Below are 23,981 nucleotides of genomic sequence, written 5' to 3' on the forward strand. Positions count from 1 at the left end.
CGATAGCCTTTCTTAAACATGGGTATCAATCTTTTTCCATGTTTCTGGGATGCAGCCTGTGTTTCACCTTTTGAATATTACATGGAGAATGCTTTCCCATGCTTCTGGGTGGGCTCTCATAATGGCATTTGAAAGCTCATCTGGGCCCAGGGGTTCATGATAGATTAGATGTTTTGGTTAGTCAATATATCTATATGATCAAATTGCAGGGATGATGAGTCAGCAACTTGTTTGTGTACTATAGACGTTTTTGTTGATGGGTCAGCAAAAAGGTTTTCAAAGTGGGTTACCCATGTGTCTTCAGCAATTGTATTTAGAAGCAACAACGTGGTGCCTGTATCATTTTCTTCATTTAAATGTTTCCATATTTTTGTGCTCGATTTAGATACTAAGGCTGTTAACATCTGCTCATTTTTTTTCTTGACATTTCAAGGCTTTATGCTGTTTTGTAAAGTGTGTGTACTTGGTACGTATTTTAGAGGTTTTCTCTTTGGATTCCGTGAAATTGTCTATTCTTGTATGTTTTATTTGTGTCCATGTTTGCTCTAGTAAGCTTAATAATCGGTCGAAGGGATATTTATGTTTAAAAACTGGATGAAAGTGGAGATGAGAAGTCTCCACAAACAACATTCATCCCTTCAAAACAGGTTCATCCCTGTTCCTCTAAAACTATCAAGGACCACATTGACACCCTCGCTCCGGCCCTTGCTGATTTTTGCAACCACTCCTTTGCCTCTGGATCCTTCCTCTCCCCTCTGAAGCACTCCTTTGTGCATCCTCTTCTCAAGAAAGCCAAAGCTGATCCTTCTTGTCCAGCTAACTATCGCCCATTTTCCATTACTCCCTTTCTTAGGAAACTCCTGGAAAAGTTGGCCATCTCTCAGCTTAACCTTCATTCCAATTCTGTTGGCTGTCTCCATGACCACCAGTCTGGCTTCAGAGCTGCCAGAATCACGGAAACTGCTCTCCTAAACATCAGTGAAGATCTGCTCACCAACCTTGACTCTAACATTCCATCTGTCCTCATCCTCCTGGATCTCTCTTCTGCCTTCGACACGGTCAACCATACCATCCTGCTCAACCGTCTCTGTGAAAACCTGGGCATCACTGATCAGGCTCTGGCCTGGCTGACCTCTTTCCTCTCAGATCGACCCTCCCAGGTCCAACTTGGGTCCTTCATTTCATCTATCTTCCTCTCTACCTGTGGTGTTCCCTAGGGGTCAAAAGCTCTGACTTTTCAACCAATACCTGGCAACTGTCGCCCACTGCATTGCCATTTTCTGCTCAAATTTCCAGTGCTACGCTGACGACACTCAACTCATTTTCAAGCTGCCCTCTGCCACCTCCTCTCCCTCTCTCATCTCTGATTGCCTAACTGCCATTCAAGATTGCTGTGCCGCCAATGATCTTTGTCTGAATGCCAGCAAGACGTAGATCCTCCTCATCGGCACACCTTCACCATTCTTTCCCCTCACTCTCTGGCCGGCCTCCCTTGGCCCTCCTCCTACCCACACCTGCGAGGCTAAGAACCTCTGGGTCATCTTTGACTCCACCCTTTCCTTCTCCACCCACATCTCTGAGGTCTCTAAAAAGTCAAATTTCCGACTGCACCTCCTCAGAGGTACTCTGCCTTTCCTCTCCTTCCCCCAGAAGCTCATGGTATCTCAAGCTCTAGTTCTCTCTAGCTTGGACTATTGTAACAGCCTCTTTCTAAATCTACCTGCCTCTACTCTCCGCCCTCTGCAACTAATCCAGAACAGGACTGCGAGACTTGTCCTTGGCCTCAAGCCCTGGGATCGTATCTCTCCAGCTCTGAAATCTCTCCACTGGCTCCCAGTGGATGCAAGGATTAAATTCAAAACCCTCTGCATTGTCCACAAGGCTTTCTGGGGCCTGGGTCAAAAATACCTTCAGCTATCCCTCCGCAAATACCTCCCCTCTCGAGCTCTTCGCTCCTCTACCTCCAACTCACTCAGGGTCATTCGTTTTTCTAAGAAATGAGCTGGGGGCAGATCTCTGTCTTCTGCTGGAGCCTCCCTGTGGAACAGCCTCCCTGCCACTCTAAAACTTGAGTTCCGGAAGCACCTCAAGACCTTCCTCTTTTCTTCTGCCTTCGCTCCCACTGTCCCCTGCTGATCTGTTCTCTCTTGGCACCGTGCACCTGGCCACCCTCTGTCTTTTGGGCCCAGGTACCTGCTCATCCTGCCACCCTCCCGCACTGCCTCCGGGCCACCCCTTGCACTGGGGTCTGTATCTGTACCCATACATCCCCCTTTTTCTTCCTGCACTTATCAAACCTACCCTGTCTGCTGCCTTAAACCTAGCATTGCAAATTGCTGGCTGCATTACCACCGTTTGTTGCCTTAATTATGTATTTGTTATTTGTCTGTTTCTCCTCTGCTTCGCACTTTCCACCTCTCTCCCCTTCCATGCACTTTTCCCCTCCCCCTCTCCCATGCACTTGCGCGTTCTCAATGTCACTGGGCCTAGTAAGATTGCTGTTTTGTTGTCCACTGTTCCCCTACTTTGCCTTGTCGCGCTCTGAAACACTTGTGTACGAGCGCGATAGAAATAAAATATCAATCAATCAATCCATAAGAGCCTGTGTGTACAATGGCTGGGAGCCTATAGTTGTCACCTGTTTTTTGAGTTGCAGATTACTCAATAGCTGTTCTAGTTTTGGTGGTGTCCATTTGATTCTATTGCGACCTGCTGACATTGCGAAGTGTAATGTTGCCTCCTAGCTAATGGGTTAGATGTCCAGACAATTTCTAGAATATTGTGATCACTAAATTGCTCGTTATTGCTTGCGCTGATAAGAAGGCATAATCTAGGATTGCCGTTGACTGCTCTTTCCTATGTTGGTTGGGGAGGGATATCCCCATATACTGTTCCATTTAAAATGGTAACATCTCTCTTGCATTAGCTTTAGCCACCTACTTGCTTTAGGTTTTAACGCAATGCCAGTCTTGGAGATGCAGGTTATGTTCATGTGTCCTACTATTAAACTTTTATACAAATTGATTTGGCTTGCAGTCAAATCAAGCATTTGATTTATGTTGAAAACATCATCATCATCCTTGAATAGGGCAGGATTCCAGCACAGATTTAATATGGCCATATAAGAGGTTTAATGATCTTTATTTTTTGGACATAACAATTTTGCAAGTTGGATGCAAGGGTGTGGGGATGCCCATGCAGTGAGAGGCTTCCATGTTTAATTTTATCGCCATCAGTAGGCCAGCCATGGGCCAGCCTTTTGCCTGTTTAATGGCCGGAATCAAAATGAGGGAGTAGTTTGGCCAGGTGGGGGGTGGTTTATTAGCCACTTCTCCTGTAAAATAATTGTATTGTAAGATGTTACATGGGTATTACCGTTGCTATTCAATAGATGTCTAAACCCTCGCATATTCCAAATGGCCATCTTGATACTCCGTCAAGGCACATAAGGGTGGCATTAGTGGTTTTATTTATTTGCATTTGTCAAGTGCACTTGCAGCCCATAAGGCATTGAGGCGCTGTTACAGAAGATAAACGGACTTAAGATTACAGGCAGGTGTCCAGTGGACTCATTGTTACACAGTAACAAGCACATATGCAAGAAATGGCTGATACTTTGTCATGTTTGGTGCGTTTGAGAGCTTCATTCAACCACTTCCATGTCATTTTCTTTTCTGAGTGACTTGGGTTATCAATACAAACCGCTCGGGATAGGTTCCCTCTGATACCCTCGCAGTTTTGATTTCTAGTTGATGGCGGCGGGGGGGGGGGTTTCTCTCCTTTGTTTCTCATTATAAGATTTTGTCTCCCTCATATGATCGGTGTTTATCGATAATGTAAAGCCTAGGGTCTTTAACGTTTTTGATTTTTGTCCAGATGGCTTGTTTTACTATTTGCGAAGTGATAGTCTACTTGTATCCATTTTACAGGATCGTTGTAGGCAGACTAATTGAATGTCATGTGATATGATTCATTTCAAATTTCAAATCATCGCAAAGACTGTTAGAAGGGTTGCAAGATTTGTATAGGGATCTCCTCTTTAATTCATTGCTATAGTTAACATATCATGAGGAGCTAGAATTTTTTTCTTGTCTCGTGGCAGGTTTCCTAATCAGTATGTCATCTGAAGATCACTTCATTTTGAATTTGCATTCTCCTTTGCTCTGTCTGTGTGGCCAATCGGGCAATACAAAGAAATCATCCCAGACAATGATCCTTCGCGACCTTAACCTAGGTCTTAACGACCCTAATGATAAACGAGCGCAAACTATTGCTACCATGCTTGAAGGGCATGGCCTCACCCAAAAAGTTCTCACCCCCACCCACAACAAAGGGAGAATACTAGACTGGGTAGCCACCTACAACTGCCCTACAACTATCACCAAAATTACACCCCAGCCTTGGACTGACCACTCCCTCATCAATTTCAACTTAACATTCAACATGATGCCCAGAATTGAAAAAACAATGGTACCATCTGTTCCTACTAGATCCAGAAAAAACATCACACCAGGCAATATCCTACCCCTGCTCCTCCCAACTATCAACGCCTTGCCATTTGATTCTGACCCAGACACTTTGGTTAAAATATAGAACAAGGCCATAGCGATGGACACCGTTGTCCCACTGAAAAACCATAAAAGTAAACAACCATCCCACCCTAATACTTGGTTCACCCCCCATCTAAAAGAATTGAGACTGGAAAAAAGGAAGCTTGAAACTGTATGGCAACGCTCCCCTACAGCTGAAAATAAACTTAAACTCAAACTGTGCGCTACGAATTACAAGAAAGCTATCATTCAATCAAAAAAAGAAGTCTATAATGACCGAATCTCCAAAGCATGCTCCAACACAAAGGAACTATTTGCAATCTTGAGAGAACTCGAATCTCCCATACCACCACCTGATAACGTACCCAAAGACGAGCAATGCTGTACTAATACCCAAAATGCCCTTGCAAATAAAGTAAAAACATAACAATCAAAAATTGCTATAAAAAAGCCTCGCTTAATGAAATTCCCAGCACGCCCACGCCCTCGCTCAAACCTAGCCTTAAACCCTTCAAATTCTCTAAAGTTTTCACTCATGAAACTGAAAAAATCATTGCCTTACTAAAACCTTCCAATTGCAAAGGCGGTCACTGCTCGGCCCAGATAATCAAGGATGCTGCCAGAGACCTAGCACCTTTCGTCACTAAACTCATCAATGCATCCTTCTCATCTAGCACCGTCCCAAGCAGCTTAAGAGTCCTGGGTTCTCCCCCTGCTTAAAAAACAAATCTTAGACCCCTCCATCCCCACCAACTATAGGCCCATCACCATTGTCCCTTTCCTCCTGAAGATAATTGACAGAGTGGCCTATCTCCAAGTCCAAAAATACCTGGAGACCAACCAGCTCCTCGGCACTCGTCAATCAGGCTTCTGACCACGGCACTGAGACCGCTCTTATAGATCTGAAAGCCCAAATCGACGAGCTTAACGATAAAGGAAACACAGCTATGCTACTCCTCCTTGATCTGTCGGCTTTTGACCTAGTGGACCACGCAGTACTCTGCAAACACCTAGCGTCAGCCGCCCACTTCTCAAGTGAAGCCATAGCCTGGGTCCAATCCTTTCTCGACAATAGAAATATGCAAGTCTTCTCCACCCTAGACTCTGCAGACCCTATCCAGACAACATGTGGAGTCCCACTCCTGTGTCTCGCCAACAATATACAATATCTTTACTAAACCTCTATTCGACAAATTGGACAGACTGGGTGTCATCTACACAAATTATGCAGACGACACCCAGATCCTCATCCTCCTTTCGGGCAATTTCACTATGGATACAGCTTTAGTAAACAAAATCTACACCCTCATTCAGGCATGGATGGCAACCCATGGCCTCTGCCTGAATGACGAAAAAACAGAGATCCTTATTCTAGGCTCACCCAACAACCTAAAAAAACTTGACCCCAACTACAGCTCCTTCAATATCGACGGCAACATAATCCCCGTCGCCAAAGAGGTGGAAACCCTTGGTTTCTATTTGGATTCCACTTTGTCCCTAAGGAAACAAGTGAACTCCCTGGCTTCATCCACCCCCTATACTGGTAAACTTATTAAAGCATGCAGACCCTTCCTCTCACCAGCCAGCTGCATTATCCTTGCCAATGCACTAATCCTTTCAAAACTGGATTACTGCAATGCACTTTATGCAGGCGCAAATAAATACATCATCAATGAACTTCAAACCCTACAAAATAACGCGCTCAGAACAGCCCTGAACCTCCCAGCCAGAGAGCACATTTCGAATGTGCAGAGAAACAACAACTGGCCAAAAATCAGTGATAGGATCACCTTCAAAATTGTCACACTAACTTTCAAATGTCTGCACAATGCAGCCCCCCACTACCTTAGTGATAGAAAAATAAGAAAAACTGCTGCACGACCAACCAGAACAGCCAACTCTTTCTGCCTCCAAACCCCTAGGTTCCGACTACAAAAAACAGGAGGCATTAGCTTCCCTGTGCAAGCAGCTCAGTACTGGAACGCCCTACCAGTTGAACTAAGAAGGGATCAGCCCTAAAACAGCTTCAGGCACCATTCCCGCACCTGGCTTTGACGCAGTGACTCCTGAAACTTATGACCCTGTGCATGATGACCTGATGACATGTGTACCCCTCCACTCTCACACGTATAATGTACATAATGTACTTACTGTATTTAAGGTGCTACCTTTACATGTAAAGAAAGTATATAATGTAAATACTGTATACAATTTATGTTATCTGTATAGCTGCAACCTGTAACCAAGTTCTAAGCATTCTTGTTATTCTGTGCCCCCAGCTACCCAAGGGTTTTCTGGCGCCCTATAAATAAACAAACAATCCCGATCTCTCAGCTGAGAGATCGATTGGTTCCTTGGCTCAAAGGTTACTTTGCTTTTTGTCTGGTTTTCTACTCTTTGCCGATTATTTCGCCTCCAAATTCTTTTTTTGTTCTAGGGTGTTGAAAGTATCATTTTCTGGAGATCATAGGTATCTATAGGTATTTCATCAGGTGGATTTAAGGGAACTTGTTCTGGAACGCCCAAATGCAGGGATGAGATTGAGTAGGTTGAGAAATTCATGAGGTTCTCTAATGTTATGGGTTTATCTCCTGTCAGTGGTTGTTTTACTAGGAGGGGTTGTTATAGCGTCTGAAGTTTTTCGCTTTATTTTTAGATATTTTCTTTCCTAATGTTCGATTTTTCAGTTTTTTTAGTTTAAGTCACTATTTTCTTCTGTCTTTTACTTTTCCATATTGTTGTATGAAAGATTTCATATAGTGGTTCTTGTGAGTCAGGTATTTCTGTTATAGATCGTTGATGGATATAATTTTGTATGTTCTCATTTCCTATCTTCACAGGCGCAACCATGTTCTTCAGGTAACAAGCCCGCTCTGAATTGCTCACCCTGGGCCGCAAAGTGCAGTTAGGAGTTATCAACAATTTCAGTTTGATCTCTGATGGTAGTGCATAATGGTTTCTCTTTGAGATGTTACATTTTTTTGCATTCGTTTGTTGGCGATCTGGTCTAATGTTTTAGTCAGTAAATTTAGCAAAGACGTATTTACGTCTTTTTTTTTTTTTTAAAGCTTCATAAATGTTGGTTATTGTATAAAGGCCATTATTCATAGCTGTTAAGGTGGCCTCTTGGGCTGGGATAAGTAGTTTTAACCCGAAGGAAGGTTTCTGGGTGGGCTTGGCAAAAGGCATTACTGAAGAAGTTGACAAAATCGATGAAGTGTTTGGCGAATCGGGGTACAAAATGGGAGAATTGGATAATGTAATTTGCAGGCCGGCAGAGTCTGGTTGTATTTCCAAAGGGGTCACCTCTTTATTTTGAGCCATATTTGGTTTCTCCTTTGCCACACCAAGGAGTACAGAGGGAGACTCAAATAATCGTAAAGATGCACGTTTATAATCTGCATTAATCAAATCAAGGACGCATCCATTTGTGACCCATTAATCCGCACTTGCAAGTATAGCATAGGAAAAATTGCGCTGCCACAGTGATTTATTCACGAATAGCATTTCACTGTGTTAGCTTGTGGATTCAATCTATTCAGACTAGGGTCTACTTCAGATCTCTCTGTCGGAGAGTTGGTTTAATAATCCGACAGACTCATGTACTGACTAAGTGGTCATCCATTGAAGGGTCGAACGGTTGAGGTAAAACATTGAGAGTTTGAGCTTCCTTGCGCTTCTATGCTCTTGATGCAAATGTCTACTTTCAAAGATTTGGAACGTTTTTTTCTTTCCAGTACACTTTACCTGGATTTCGAATGTTGCAGATGCATCGTGCGCCAGGTTTTTCAAAATTTTCAATTTGTCTGGTTCTCACTCTGAAATCAGTGTGGTTAGGCATTGCCAACTTCAAAGTATAAGCGGCCATAGCGTAGCTAAAAAAGTAACCTGTGCTTTTTCCCCACAGACGTTTTTTTTCGATCAGCCAGCTCCTGATCAGACTTCTAATAACAGCTCCAAAGTTCCAAAGACAGCAAAGCAAGATGAAACCCAGCAAGAACAGCACTCCACGGGCACTCCCATGTTGTGATAAGATTTTATCGCTCCCTGATGCCAAATGTGCATACAACATTTACTTTTTTATTGAACACGTTTTAGAATTGAGATATCTGCGGAGATACGGAGTATCCCCTTTCTCATTTTAAATTTAACATTTGTTACAAGGACAAACTTGCCTTTAATGGCTGGTGGCAGTGAACCTTTTTATTGAATTTGGTGCACCTTTACCACGGGCTATTGGCACAGCCGCAGTAAAGGCACCCGTGGGTGCGCATTTTACCAAAATGGCCCCCGTCTGGTTTTTTCACCATTTTAGTGTTCTTGTAATTTCTTGTTCCTTCCCGTGACATTCAATGCGGGAAATTCCTTTGCCTGATTTTTTATCTATGATGGGAGTCCTGTGGTCTCCCCTCGCTTCCTGCCTTCACAGCCTGGGCGTGAAGAGTCCAGAACTCCACAGCCTTTTCTCTTCCTGCCCGACTGCGAGATTCCAGTTCAAACTGGCTGGCTGGCTGCCCTGAAAGTATTGCCCCCCAGATTGAATGTTGCAAGGCAGTTTGATTGGCTGGGTCCCAGAGGCACGATTCCAGTCCGAAAAGTCCCCTCACCAGGACCTTGCAAATGATGAGACTCCAACAGGTGATATTCCGTCTTCTGTGCTCCTGGAAAAAGGCGCCAAATCGACAGAGCTGCATCCAGCCGCGAGGAAAACCTTGTCTTGATCCTTCCTGCAAAAGTCCTTCCTGTGTTCTTGATGAAGGAATTAAACGACCAGACATTTGGCTGCAGGTCCTGAAATCCTCCTCCTCCTGCTGCGAAAATTATCTTCTGTGCTGAGGTACTGTGCTGGCTTGGGTATTTACTTACCTTAAGTCTCTTATGATTCCTGTGTAGTTTTGTTTGGGGTGTTTTCTGTGATTGGGAGTCCTCTCATCCAGTGCACCCAGGCCCCTGCTGGAATCCTACTAGGGTGTCTTTTGTGAAGACCCTGGACCCTCAACTAACTCTAAAGTAAAGTACTTGCTTGTTCTAGCAGTCTTCCTTAGGAAAACTGTGATTTTTGATACTTAAGAGCCTAGCCTGACCTGCCCGGTTGACACTAGACCCTAGTGACCCTCCCCCCCCCCCCGCCGCTAAGAACACTCATGTTCAAAGAATAAAGAATAAGGGAAAGACTTCTGGGGATTGGTCATTTTGCCAGGTAAAGAGAATACGTATTTAAAAGTTACTTACTTGCAAAAGGAGTTGGTTGACAAATTTATCTGAGTGTGAACAGTTATAAAAGTTATTACTTGCCTTAGAAATGTTTTGACATTCTGAAAAGTAAATGTAACATCTTTCTTTCCTTAGAAACTGTTTCCCCATTCTAACAGAAAATAGATGAAAGGTTATATCACTCACTTTTGATTTGGATGTGCTTTTTCCCAAAAGTAATGCTATTGGTTTCACTTCACTAGTCCTGTTAGGATAAATGTATGAGTGTCCCCCAACTGGGTCTTGCTTGCCCCGACTTGCTGTTAAGCCTGTCCAGAATAAGTCTGCCTTAGGTTTACCTACCTAGAATAACCTGGAGTCATTGAAGTGTAACACTGGGTTTTGCTTTCCCTGGTCTGTTGTAGACGGACACAAAAACAGTCTTGGGTTTATACCTGCCTTCAAGTTGCTTATAGCTCCTGTACAAAGTGTAACTGTTATCCTAAAAGAGTTACTGCTTCCCTTAGTCTGTGAACTGAAAAGCAACAAAGGAATTTCCCACCCTAGATGTGGGGACGGAACAAGAAAGGACAAAAAACACTAAAAATGGCAAAAAAAATAGAAGACCGGGACCATTTTGATAAAATGAGCACCCTTCGATGCGTGTAGTGCAGCTGTGAACAGTCTGTGATAAAGGTGCGCCAAATTAATACAAGGTATCACTGCCACCAGTCATTGAAGATAAGCTTGTCTCTGTGAGAGAATTGTTACAGTTTTAGTGTAAAGAGGGAGACATTGCATCTCCCCTGCACTCCACATAAGCTGGGGTGAGCTGATTTCACAAAATAAAATGCAAAAGGGATCTAAAGATCCTTTCTACCCTTTCAGACTTTAGTTCTCACAAAGTTAGCTAGAGAAAGTTAAAATGGGAGCCCCTAGGGCAACCCAGCAACAATAAAGTTGTCAGAGAGGATACTTTTTAAAAGACCTTATGGAGAGTCTTAACAATGACACCCATAAAGATAGTAAAAGATTCGGAGTGTGGAAAAGGGTTCCCACTCAGAGGTATAAGGAAACATAATCCACCAGTAAAAGCATAACTTTCTGGGGTTGATACAGGTCAGGATGATTTATCATTGCCATGAAAATCTTACCTAACAGTGGTTAAGTACCAACTCTCTGGGTTAGTTGCTGATGAGAGGGTAGTAAAGAGTTAGAGAAGTGGGCTTCATCCACGTTCTACCACCAGGTCAAAATCCAGGAAGGAAATCATTATCTGTTCAAAGCAAGCTGGAACCCCTAGGGGGTAACAAAGTGCTTTCCTGCGTCGTCTTCAGCCCAGACTACCCCACAGGATGTGGTCTGGCCTGCCAACCCATAGAGACTGGGCTAAACCAGTAAAAACCAATATGGGGGCTGTCTCATTGAGCTCACGAACAGCCGACGTGGGCATAACTATTTTAGGCTTACCTTTTTGTTTCCCTGAGTAAAGGAAACCCCTAAAATAAAATTGCACAGGTTAGGCCTTAATAAAAAAAAAAGACATTGGTAAGGTATCCTAATGGCTACCGAAAAGGTATGTTCGGCTACCAAAGCGGCAAATTTGATTGCACCTTTGTTGAAGCCAAAACGAAATACAAGATGCCACCAGACTGCCCTCTAAATCCATTGTAGGGTAATATCACCCCAAGGTGCAAATGGTGCACTTAAGAAGCTCCCCTGGGGCTAGTCGCTTTATGGGCAACCCAGTTAAATAGGGTTACAATGGAGCATATAGAAGTCCATCCAATCACCAGAAATGGGTCCATGATCCAAAAACAAAATTAGGGAAAAGGCAAAGTTGAAAAGGACCCTACGAAGTATCTTTGGTTCAGGTTATAGGCAGTCTACGTTAATAGAAATGGTCTTGGGGCCCTGCTAGCTGGAGTCACTGTGCATGTTCACCAGTGGTAGTGATGGTTTTCAGTTTTTTACCATGGTTTCCCATGCCACAACATTCTACTGCAGACAAGCAGAACCAACTGATTAATCAACTGGAGAAAAAGTGGAAACTGGCAGAGGATGAACTCTTGTAGCTGTTGTATGTTGCAGCTGTGCTGGTGCTAGACTCCATGGTTCTGGTACTGGGAGGATGAAAGTGTGTTCTAGCAGTGAAAGCTCAGTCCTGATTAAACTTGTAATGTCCTTTAGTAGTTCTTGGGCAATTTCGTTAAAAGGGCACACTGGGCATTCTGGTAATACTCCCTTTTCATGACTAATCGCAGTGATGAGCTGCAAGGTTTCTAAAAGCTTTCAACGTAGCAGTTTCTGCTGGGTTGGGACAAGGGAGCACTGATCTTCCAGTGTCTTCAGGAGTTTTTTCAGGCATTGAAAGAGATTCAGCATCAGATGGGCCTGAGCAGCAAAGCTTCCTCATGAGCATCTTTCGTTTGACCCCATGATCAGGGCTCAATCCAAGATATATATCTCCCGAGAGGCCAAGGGTGTCCCAGGGGTGCATCTAGGTGGCGCCCCAGATGAGGCTATGGGATTTGAAATCGAGGTAAAAAGGTCAGTAAATCTGTTATGAAAAACAAAACTACTACAATGCCTCTTTATAGCGGTTTGATTTAGAAATGCCCCCCTCACAGCATTTACTTAGAACAGTTCATTATCCCAGAATGTGTTGGTTTGTGATATATTTTGAATGCACAAAAAAAATACAAGTAGGAACCCGATTTGGTATGGAAGGGGAAAACCGGGGCACTATACTAGCAAAACTGACATGGAACCACCTGAATATTTACATTTACTTTGCATCAACCGGACGTGTAGTCTCACCATATAGCTTGAGTGACAGATCATGAAGCAAAACCTACAGGGCCTCATTGCGACCCTGCTGGTCTGGAAAGAACGGTGGTGGTAAATCTGCCACCACCGTTCTTTCCGGACCGGCTGATTAAGAGTCCTGCAGGCGGAAGGTGTCACTCCCGCCAGGTCTGACCTGGCGGGTTTAACACCACCCGCCTGCAGGCGGACATGGAAACACCGGTTCTGTCATAGACAGAGCTGGCGTTTCCATGGTCCCCATCCCCATGGAGTCCTAGGACTCCATGAGAATGTGGATTTACTGATTTCCACCTCCGGAATTACCGCGTCACTGGGGTTGTAATGCTCCGGTGATTCCGGCAATCACGGAGGCAGAATGGTAATAAGAGTCCGGCGGTAACCTGCCGGAATTTCCGGCACGGTTACCGCCGGACTCGTAATGAGGCCCATAGACACACATTTATGACAAAACCAATTGTGGTACACATTAAAACATGCTTCCTTCTAAGTTCTAATGTTCATCACTGTTGGCTTTGATTTTGTCATAAATGTGTCTCTATAGGCTTATCTTTGAGCCATAGTCAACATTGATTTACATGGATCCATTAGTGGAATGGGGCCCCATGTTAATTAAACACGTTTTTTAAGCACACTTGTGCTAGATTGTATACTTTTACAACGGATTTCCCCTAGCATGAGTGCACTTGTACCCACTACCCGTATCACACTTGGATCTAGAAGCAGGTAACTCCTCAACCCCCTGCTTTACCTTAGCTGTATTTATTTGCTGATCGCTCATTGTCCAAATGCCTCCTAGCTGATTTCACCACCCTGATTGAGTGGCAAGTTGAATCCTACTTTCAACTACTCTTACCACACCCCAACACCTTATGAGAGGAGATCTTTACACATAATCCTATCATTTTTGGAAATGTTTTGCTGCCTTTGTCCTTCCTCATTCTTTGCCTACAGCAAACCTTCAAATGCTCAAACTCCCTCCCCTAGTCATTTTGTGGACCTGGTACCTGCAAAAACACTAATCTGGTGGGCCTCTTTGGAGAACAAGCTCGTAATACTGCACTGATCTCGAGGCATCTCATGTGGGTTGGTAGCCTGTTGCATTTATACTTTGTAGTTTGAAATGTATTAAGGTGCTCAACCCTTGCTGTCCTCTTTATTTGGTACCAGATACAGTTACTTGTATGCTTTACTAATCAACTTCCTCTCTTTCCAGCAATTGTTTTCACCGGGGAGGTCTGGGAGTTTCTGAGCTTTGCCGAACGCTACCCCAGTATCCTGTATGATATACTGCTGTTCGGCCTGACTAGTGCTTTGGGCCAGGTGAGTGATGTCTGTCCTTGTTCTCCACATAGTCCTCACCCTGCATCTTCCAACACATCACAACCAAGTTTATACTCTTCTATATCACTCCCCTGAAATAACCCCTCACCCCAACATGATCCTCCTCTGATGATAGTCTTCCCCCATAATCCTCCCTGTATCGTCCTTGGATTTTCTTTTTTCTTTTTATTTTTCTTCTTTTTTTTTTTACACTAAAGTCCAAAGTCCACCTTGGATAATACTTAAAAAGACTCACACTTTGGACACAGGGCTCCAACTCTTAGTATAGGCCTGAACCACACAAGTATGTTGGTAGCAATGGCAGAGCAGCCAGGCTTATCTTAGTGGGGAGAACAGGGCTGTAGGTGGTACAAAGAACTTAGTGGATACATATGGGCCAAAATAAACACTGACACACTAAAGGTTAGATAATAATAATGGTTTATTGTATATACACACCAAGGTAAAGTTAAAAGGCAAGTACTATAACACACAATAAGTAACTTTAGAAAAACCAATGCATTATTCACAGTAAGTAAATCACTTTTGTAATAACTTTTCAGAATATATTTTTCAGGTATAAATAAATAAAACAAAACCAACACAAGGTAAGTAAATACTTTGCAATATTTTCAGAGGCCTATAAATCTATCCCAATCTAGTTATGAGAGTCGGATTGAAGGGCAAAACAGGTAGGCACAAGCTGTAGAAAGTTCAAAAGTTCCAGTGAAAGTCTTCTGTAGCAAGTAACAGTCTTTGCTGAACAAAGGGTTGGGGAAGGCTCACAGGCATTAGGCATGGGCGAACATGTATGGGCGAACGCACAAATCAGCACTCCAGCAACACAGGAGTAGCAAAGCAACTCTAGGTAAGTTCTACCTTGAGTCCCACAGTACATTATGAGTGAAGACGTTGGTGCCATTCAAACTCTGGGTGGTGGCTGTCTTTCTGGGACAGCCAGCCCCAAATTGGAACTGGTTCCAGGCAGGCATACAAGAAGACAAAGAGCAGCAGAGTTTCAAACTCGTTCCCAGTTTCCTGTCCTCAGACATGCTGGAACCTTGGTGGGCTCGACAAAGGATTCCTGCTGAAGACAAAAGTCAAATCAGGACCTCCCCAAACCAGCACAGCAGAAGGACTAAGAAGGGACAAGCAAAAGAGAAATGGCGAAATAAAAAATACATCCACCATTTTGGGACAGTGGTGACCCTTCTGTGTATTACTACGGCTTTGAGTACGAATTGCACAAAAGTAGGTAGGATAAAACCAATGCCACCAGCCTTTCAGATTTGCCTGTCGCTGTAACCAAAAAATACAGGAGCATTGAGAAAGCGGATACAGTGTAATCCCTCGGCACTCCACATAAGGTGGGGGTGTGCTGATCTCACAATATAAAGGTTAGAAAGGATACTAAATATCCCTCTGCCTTTGGGAACATAGGTTCTCACAAGGAAAATAACAGAAAATAAAAAACGAAGCCCAGGGGCTCCCAGCCACACTTCAGAGAGTGCTGTGGCTCTATGTCCTTTTCTCTATTTTTGTAGGTCGCTAACCGATTTTTACTTTTTTTTTCGGGCATATTTTAGGCAGCCTTCAAAAATCGAAAAAAGGACATTTCTCCACCCCCACCCTCTCTTGCCCAATTTGCAATAAATCTGGGTGCATAGGTGTGTTCACCCCACAAAACGCCCCCCCCTCCTCAAGCCCCGCTGCCTGCCTCCCTCCCAAGTCTCCCCCTCCCACCCCACCATTACACACACAAAAAACACACATGTACAAACACGAACACCTAACACACATGCACACATGAACGTACCCATTCTCCCTCGTGGCTGCTTTTGGTTCTTGGCGTGCCCGTCAGCTCTGCGCGCACTCGTGTGCGTCACAGAGCGGACTTTCTAAATCGGTCTTTCTTCCTTTAGGAAAAATGAAAAGGGTCTTTTGACCTAATACCAGTGCTGTGTGTAGCAGAATTCAGTGACTGGTGCCATAGAACTTGGAGGAATGCATTTCTCCAAGAGAGAGTTCCAAAAAGAAATACAAAGTATAGGGTAAAAGTACAAGGATAGGGTAAAAGAATGAGTGAGTGTGGAAAAAGTTTCCAACTCACTCAAAGGAACAGACCAAAAATCCAGAAGTCCGGCAAAAAGTGCTGGGGGACTCGCATGTAGAGGAGATTGTGCATACAAATTAAAATCTACGTAGCGGTCCTCCCATCGTAACTATTCCCCACCTCATTCATCACACGTTTTCTAGCTGCATCATCACAGTTTGCTTAGCCACACCCAGTACTCCCACGGCCCACTGCCCCACATAGTGTGTGCTCCTCTCACCACCCTGTGGAATGCCCCACACAGCCTCTTCAATATAAAATCGCCCACATGACCAATCCCAGTGCAGCACCCCCCCACCTTCGCTATCACACTGTGCATCCTTTTGTACATGATCATCCACTTCAGAATGCTCTGATGTATTATTACCCAAACGGCCTGCCCTCTGACTCTTCAGACACATGAGTGCCGTTTTGGATACCCCAACTACTCTATAACCACATTAGTGGAACAATCAAAGGATATGTGTAGTTCAGAAGAGGGTCATCTACTTTTCTGTATTTCTTATTATTCTGGGATGTGTACTGCTGGATTTATAATGAAAGAGCAACATTACTAGTCACGAAATGCAAGGAAAAGAGGAATGTATGACCATCTCCTGGATCATATGGTACCAGTAGTTTTCTTCTAAAGTAAAAGTAGGCGTTGACCGGGGAGACTGCTGCTAGCCTATACCTTATCTTATGTGTACACACTTCCAAAATGCCCTTCAGTGACTATGCCATGTGATGAAAAGCCTGGTAATGACACACGTGACCCTGACTTTTGGTGTTTGAACAGAAATGGTTTTATTGGTAGAGATTTGCAGAGTTTGAAAAATGTCTGTAGGTTCCTGGAGATGAACTATTAATAATGAGGAAAGTCCTGAAGTGTGCAAGCCATAATAACAAAAAGGTTTTCTCAATGATGCCAAACACCTTAGTTGGCTCAGTTTCAAATTCTAATGTTCGTAACCAATTATTTTTTTTACAAGTCCTTGTCTCTCAGTGGGACAGCCTATTCCGAGTCTCAGAATGGATGATCAATTTAAAGTACCAATACCTAACCTTAACAAGTCTTTTATCCTCCTGGCTACCCTAAATAAACAGAAGTTCCACTGATTTGGCACAAAGCAAAGGTTCTCAACCATAGTCTTCAAATGTCAAACAGCATTCCAACCCACAAAACAGAAGAATTCCTCTGGAGAGGTTCTTGCAACAGTTATTCTCAGTCTGGTCTTTTCTTCAGGCCTTTCTGCTTTCAACTTGCTTCTTGAGTTCTCGCCCAGGTTTAGCGCTTCATGGTTTTCTGTCTGTCAGGCTTTCCCTTGGCCTGGCAACACTCACTTGTGGCCTCTCCCATCCCTCAGCCGCCTTATGGTTTTAGCCAGGCCCTTCCTGGACCTTGAGTTTCTAAAAATGCACAACTGGTCTTCCCAGGATTTCGGATTTCTAAAGTTGTACAGTAGGTCCTTTGAGGGCCATGGGTTTCTCAGGATTCACACGAAGTGCTGCTTGGACCTTGGGTTTTCAGGGTTTAATGGGATATGACCTTGCCCTCCCGCCTCTTCTCCAGCCCCCTCCTGCGCCTCTCCAAGCCAGAATCTTTTTCAGGCAGCTAATCTTCTCTTGCGCTTCTGCCAAGGGCCTATGATCTCATTTCCTAAGGGCCGCTGGTGGAAAGCTTCAGGTTCTGGCTCCCCAGTTCCCCAACTATTTCAGATGTGCTCTTGTATCCCTCTGGTCAGCCTTGGCATCCAGGGACTAAAGGCTCTCCCTCTGTCCTTCCAGATGCTACAGGTTTTCCCTGCCATCTGCCAGGCAGAGGTCCTTCTACTACTCCACTCTTCAGCAATCGCACCTTGCCTCAAGAGACTGTCCATATATTTCTACTTCATCCGTGTCCAGGACACTGAATAAGCTTTATCTGTCACTTTTATACCCATGAGGCTTGTTAGGGTGATTTGTACACCCCCCTATGGTGAGGGATTTGTAAACATTGAACTTGTGAAAAAACAAATCAAACCAAAAAAGAAGCCAAATATCTCTCTAATGACTGAGTAGTCTGGAATGACTTCAGGAGGGAGAAGAGCTAGCAAGAACAGTGTTGGACAGAATTTTCAGTTTTGTGCTAAATTCCTTGAGGGAGGAGTCTGCAACTTCACTGGCCTTTGGTTGTAGTCATACATGGCCGAAACCATTTCTAACTGGGCGGGTGGCTGTCCTAGAGGACGACCCCCATCCCTGAGTGATTGACCGCTGTAGGGCTGCGAATGAATAAGATTTTGCATAAAAGGCAAGGCTTTTGGGACTACAGGCAAGAGACGGCCACTGGAACATCATATCCGACGAGCCGAGATGCCAGCAGTACCTTCCAGTACTGCAGAAAGTGCTGATGAAGCCTTGCAGCTGTGCTGACCCACTTTTCGTATTGACAGGGAAGATCTGTGCAGGACAACTTCCTGCCTTGGGTTGGTGGGACCAACTAGCCTCGAGACCTGTTTCATTTTGGCTCATCCCCCGACTTGCTGCGACTTTTCTAGGCTGCAGAATCCCAATGGCTGGGGACCCCTGACCATTATCGAGTGCATGGTCTTCCAGAAAACTAATCCGCCCAAAACTTCGTGGGCACCTTCAAGGACCTCCAGAAGCAGGAGTCCATCACCAGAGTCCAGGACTGAGGAAACTCCAACTGGATCTATTTGTTTCTCTTTGGTGCTCAGAAAAAGGTGCCAAAACCACAAACAGCTGCTGAATCGTGTGGAATCCATTGCAGCCGAGTACCTCTCCAGAGTGCTGCTGCAGAAGCCTGCCAGATGTCCTCCCTCTCGTCACCACGACCAAGGACCAGGAACAAGGGTCTGCATCACTGCATCAGGAAGGAATCAAGCTGGAACCTCTTCTTCAATTAAAAGGTACTGTGGGGCTTTGGGTAGAACTACATTTTGCCATTTGTGTTGCTTAATGGCTTGGGAAGTACTATTTTCACCCATCTAGAGTTCAACACAACTCACTTGTGCAGGCCATCCAAACAGGCAGCTCCTCTTGAGCTCCTGTGATTTTTTTTTTTTAATTATTTTTTTTTTCTTCCAAAGAAAGCCTGACTGATAAAACTTTTCTAAGAAAAGCTCCATCAGAACTGTAACTGTCCCATTGACTTTGGCTGTCCTGGTTTCCTAAATACTTCTTTTCTGAACCCTATTGGCTTTGTCAGTGCTTGTCCCCTTGCAGGTTTAAATTGTTGACACTATTATTGCTGGGATAAAAGACTGCCTACATCCCTCTGGGAGAAACTATTGAACCAGTTGCAAGTGTGTTCTACTTTGACTATAAACATTTTCCCCTCCCAATCTCAATTTTGTACCGGTGAACAAAAATAAGTGCTAATACTGACCTTGATTGATATCCGTCTGTGTGCTGGAACATGTTTAGCATAGAAAGAAATGACTCGCCTGCATTATTGATTGTTGCTTAAATTAATTCTATCTTCCATTGAATGTTACTAGTACTTGCTACTTTAAAGAATGCTTAATTTGCCTTGTGTATATAAAAATAAACAACTTTTGTGTGTGTTTACTTGGTGCCTTGTGTTTACTGATTTAATTGTGCTACTCTATAGCTCACATTGCCCCTCCTAATATGAACCTGGCTGCTCAGCCACTCTACCAACTTGTGTAGTACAGGCCTATATAAGAGTTGGGTCCCTAACACCAAGAGATCAGGCTAGTGAAGTCCCACACCAGTTGGACTTTATCAAATCCTACCTAAGAAACAGCCATTTAGTTCACACAGTTAAACAGAGGAACCACCAAACACTAGTAAACTCAAAACATACTCTTCTTAAAGTCTGCATACAATCTCCCAGATTAGAATAAGTACTTTGGTACAGCTAGTACATGATGGATCTATGTATAAAGAAAATCATAAACAATGGCCAACTAAGCCCCAGCCAACATCTACAAGTGAAAAAATGCAACAAGGCATTTGCATACGCAGGGGCAATGGAGGGATTTTAAAATGGATTAAAAAAAGGACCACTGTTAAGGCCATTCCTATTTTGGGGATACTGGTGCTCCTCAAACCTTACTCCCAACCCCCATTTTTTTCCCCTAAATCTTTGGTGGGGAGAATTCTCAATTCTGTGTTAATTCCCTTCTACCTTAGAGACCCGCAGCTCTTTTGCTGGACTTTAGGACTTTTACTGTTTATCCTGGAGAGAGTCAGACCAAACTCCATAGGCATCCTCTTTTTGTATTGTGACGCACGGCACCTTCAGTGCAGTGTCACAGTGAAGTCCTTTGGTTTTTCCGCTAAGGTTTAAATACCTTCTCTTGGATAAACTGTTTCCAAGAGTAGTAAAGTGAAATTGACTTTACTTAACTTTTTCTCTTTGTAGACAGAGCACAAACCATCTTACATAGTGCTGGAGGTGTTACTTAGTATCCCCTTTTGTCTACCTTTTCATGTAAAAATGTTATGTTAGTTACTACAATTAATGGCTGGTGGCAGTGGTTTAATTTTCCTACCATTGTGCTATGTTATTGCAGGCTGCATTCGCAGCTGCAGTATTGCACCCATGGGTGCTCATTTGGTCAAAATGGCCCTAGTCGTCTTTTCTCGCCATTTCTTGTTTATACGGTTGTTCTTGAGATTTACTCTGCGTGCCAAACAAGGTTTGGCCCCTTTGGTCATTTTGTCTTTGGCAGGATTCCCTGGGGAAACCCACCGCTGGATCCAGCGTGTCTGGCAGGAGGCAAGTCTCCTTGGTTACAGGAATGCACCCAAAAGGTTCCAGCTGGCTTCTGTTCCTGTTGTAGCCCTGCAGATCTTGTTGTTCCTGGACTTCAGCTGTGGGGACAAGAGGGAGGACATCTGGGGACTCCTGCACTAAATTGTGAAGGTCATTGGCAGCAATGGGCACACTCCAGATCAGCGGCACATTGTAGTTTCAGCAACTCGCAAATAGCACCACCATGGTTCTTGGACACCTTGTGGGCTCTCCTTGCTTCTGGGGTCCAGCATTCTGTTGAGGTGGCTCAGGCTTGGATAGTCCTGCTTCGAGTGAGTCCTTAAGATCTTCCTGGACCTCCGGTCCGGCTTAAAGGCGATGCACTCGTTCCTGGTGTTCCTGTCCACTGGCACTCAGTTCCAGCAGCAGCCAAGAAGTACAGCCAGCAGGGAGAGGGGTTCCAGTCAGTTATGTCTTGGAGGTCAGTTGGTCCCACCAACTCAAGGGGAGAAGTCCTCCTTTCTGGGCTTCTCTAGTCAATACGAAATTTGGAGCGTCCGCACTGCAGCAGGGCTTCACCGGGCAAGCCAACGGTCCAGGAGGGTGCAGCAAGCTCCTCTTCCAGTTTTTACTTCGGTTTCTCCGTCCAGTGGTCGACTCTGCCTTCCTTGCAAAAGACCTCGCCTTTCATGCAAGTCTCTCCCATTCATTTGCAGCCTAGCAGTCACTCACACAGCAGGGTGCCTTTCCTCCAAGGACAGCCAGCTGATCACTTTTGGGTGCATTCATGTAACCATGGAGACTAAGCACAGGGAGTTTTGGGAACCTCCCTTGCGTCCGGCCCTGCCAGACACGCTGGAGCCCGAGGCGTGCTTCACCAGTGAATCCCGCCAAAGACCAAATGAACAAAGGGGCCAAACCTGGCAAATGCAGCCTGCAGTAAAAAAACACAATGGTAGGAAAATTAAACCACTGCAACCAGCCATTTATTGTAGTAAGGGTAACATAAAATTGTTACATCAGAAGGTAGACAAAAGGGAATACTAAGTAACCCCTCAAACATTCTGGTAAGATAGTGCGTGTTGGGTCTACAAAGGGAAAAAGGTAAGTAAAGTCAATTTCATTTTACTACTCTTGGAAATAGTAGTTTATCCAAGAGAAGGTATTTAAACCTTAGCAGAAATCCAAAGGACTTCTTTGTGACACTGCACTAAAGGTGCTGTGTGTCAAGATACAAACAAATGATGCATATGGAGTTTGTCAGACTCCAAAACCAAAAGAAACGCAGGGTTCAAATCGGAGAAATACATGAGAGAGTGGGGAAAAAGGTTGCACTCTCTCCAGGATAAAAATTAAAAGTCCTATAGTCTAGCGAAAGAGCTGGGTTTCGCTCTAAGGTAGAAGGGAATTAACACAGAATTGAGAATTCTCCCTAACGCCCATCTCCCCTAGACTAAGGGTCAGGAGGATTGAATCCACTCCTGGATGTATCTCCTAATCCAGTGGGTCATACTTTCTGGCGAGACCATCAGCATTTTGGTGATTACACCCTGACCTGGTGAAATCAAACCCCTGGAGGCTGGTTGACCATCTTAACACTTTAGGATTTTCTTCCTTCATCTGCATTAACCATCTCAGGGATTTGTGGTCTGATTGAATTACAAAAGTAGATCCATACAAGTATGGTCTAAACTTCTTCAGAGACCACACAATGGCAAAACATTCAGTAGTTGCCCACCTTGTTTCACGGTCCTTCAGTTTCCTATTGAAGAAGCAGTTGGTGTGTTCTCTGCCTTTCTCATCCAGCTGACTCAAAACTGCACCTATTCCTGTATTAGAAGCATCAGTTTGTACAATGAAGGATTGGTTGTAGTCGGGAGCTCTCAAGACTGGAGCTTGACAAAGGGCTTTCTTAAGTCCTTCAACACCTTGAGTGCACTCCTCATTCCACCTGACCTTCTTGGGGAATTAGGGTGAGGAGATCATTCAAGGGAGAGGCTATGGTCCCATAGTTCTCAATGAAGTTCCTATAGTAACCGGTGAGACCTAGAAAGACTATTGCTTGGGTTTGAGCAGTAGGGGTGGCCCAGTCTTGTACAGCTTGTACTTTGCTAGGCAATGGCCTTATTTTACCTCATGACCAAGGTAGACCACTTTGCTCTGACCAATTTGACATTTGCTAACCTTTATAGTCAGATGGGTCTGTTCAAGAGCCAGCAAAACATATCCAAGGTGGTCAAGATGCTCTTCCCAAGTGGTGCTGGACACTGCATCCTAGTATGCCATGCAGAGGTCCTCCATCCCATTCAGAACTTGTTTTGCCATCCTCTGGAATGTAGCAGGTGCATTTTTGACTCCAAAAGGCATAACCTTAAACTGGTAGAGGCCTCTGGGGTGGAAAATGCAGTTTTCTCCTTGGCATGATCTGTCAGAGCTATATGCCAATAGCCTGATGTTAGGTCAAATGTACTGAGGCACTTGGCTGAAACAAGTTTGTCCACCAACTCATCTGTCAAAGGTAAAGGATGGGCTTCAGTCATGATGACTGCATGAAGAGCTCTATAGTCCACGCAGAATCTCAACTCCTTGGGTCCTGCTTTTGGGACTAGCCCATGGACTTGTAGATGGCTCTATTACCCCAAGATCAAGCATCTTCTCGACCTCTTCCTTTATGTGGGATCTTTCATGGTTTGACATCCTATAAACCCTGCTTTTGACAGGGAGACAGTCACCAGTGAGAATAGCATGCTAGCCCCAAGTGGTCAAGCCTGGTGCCAGTGAAATCAGGGAGGCAAACTGATTTAACCGAACTTTGCACCCCTACTGTTGCAGAGTCCGATGTAAAGATAGGTTCACTCCTTCAATCTTTCCATCCAAAGGTTGTTCCCTCAGGAGGTCAGGTGGAGGTTCTCTCCTCCTCCTCCTCCTCCTGATCAGATGCTGAAAGCAAAGCTCCTAGTTATGGTCTGGAAACATAAGTCTTTAGTCAGTGTGATTGACCCTGGGGGCCTCCTTGGGATTGCCGAAGTCCACTAAATTGACCTCTCCAAGTTTGCCCACAACCTTGAAGGGTCCAATCCATGTGTCCTGTAAGGCCCTCTGCCTTCTAGGCACCATAACTAGAACAAGCTGGTCTGGAGTAAACGCCACCATGTTGGCCTTCTGGTCATGCCAATGCTTGACCAGAGCCTGACCTGCTTTCAAGTTAACAGAAGCTTCTGTCATGTGTGCCATTCTCCTTTGGAGATCTAGCATATAGTCATTGACTCTC

The 23,981-nt window shown here is 44.4% G+C and overlaps 1 protein-coding gene across 1 annotated transcript in view; it reads left to right on the top strand.

Annotated features, from left to right (window-relative positions):
• SLC35B1 (solute carrier family 35 member B1) overlaps positions 1-23,981 on the top strand; it is a 215,977-nt gene that overhangs the window by 133,677 nt on the left and 58,319 nt on the right. Inside the window, exon 7 of the mRNA XM_069634378.1 lies at positions 13,786-13,892. Coding sequence (XP_069490479.1) covers positions 13,786-13,892 — 107 coding nt within the window. The remainder of the gene's footprint in view (positions 1-13,785; positions 13,893-23,981) is intronic.

The sequence above is a fragment of the Ambystoma mexicanum genome, chromosome 13 (assembly GCF_040938575.1).
Source record: "Ambystoma mexicanum isolate Mex_15411 chromosome 13, UKY_AmexF1_1, whole genome shotgun sequence".
Taxonomy (NCBI): Eukaryota; Metazoa; Chordata; class Amphibia; order Caudata; family Ambystomatidae; genus Ambystoma; species Ambystoma mexicanum.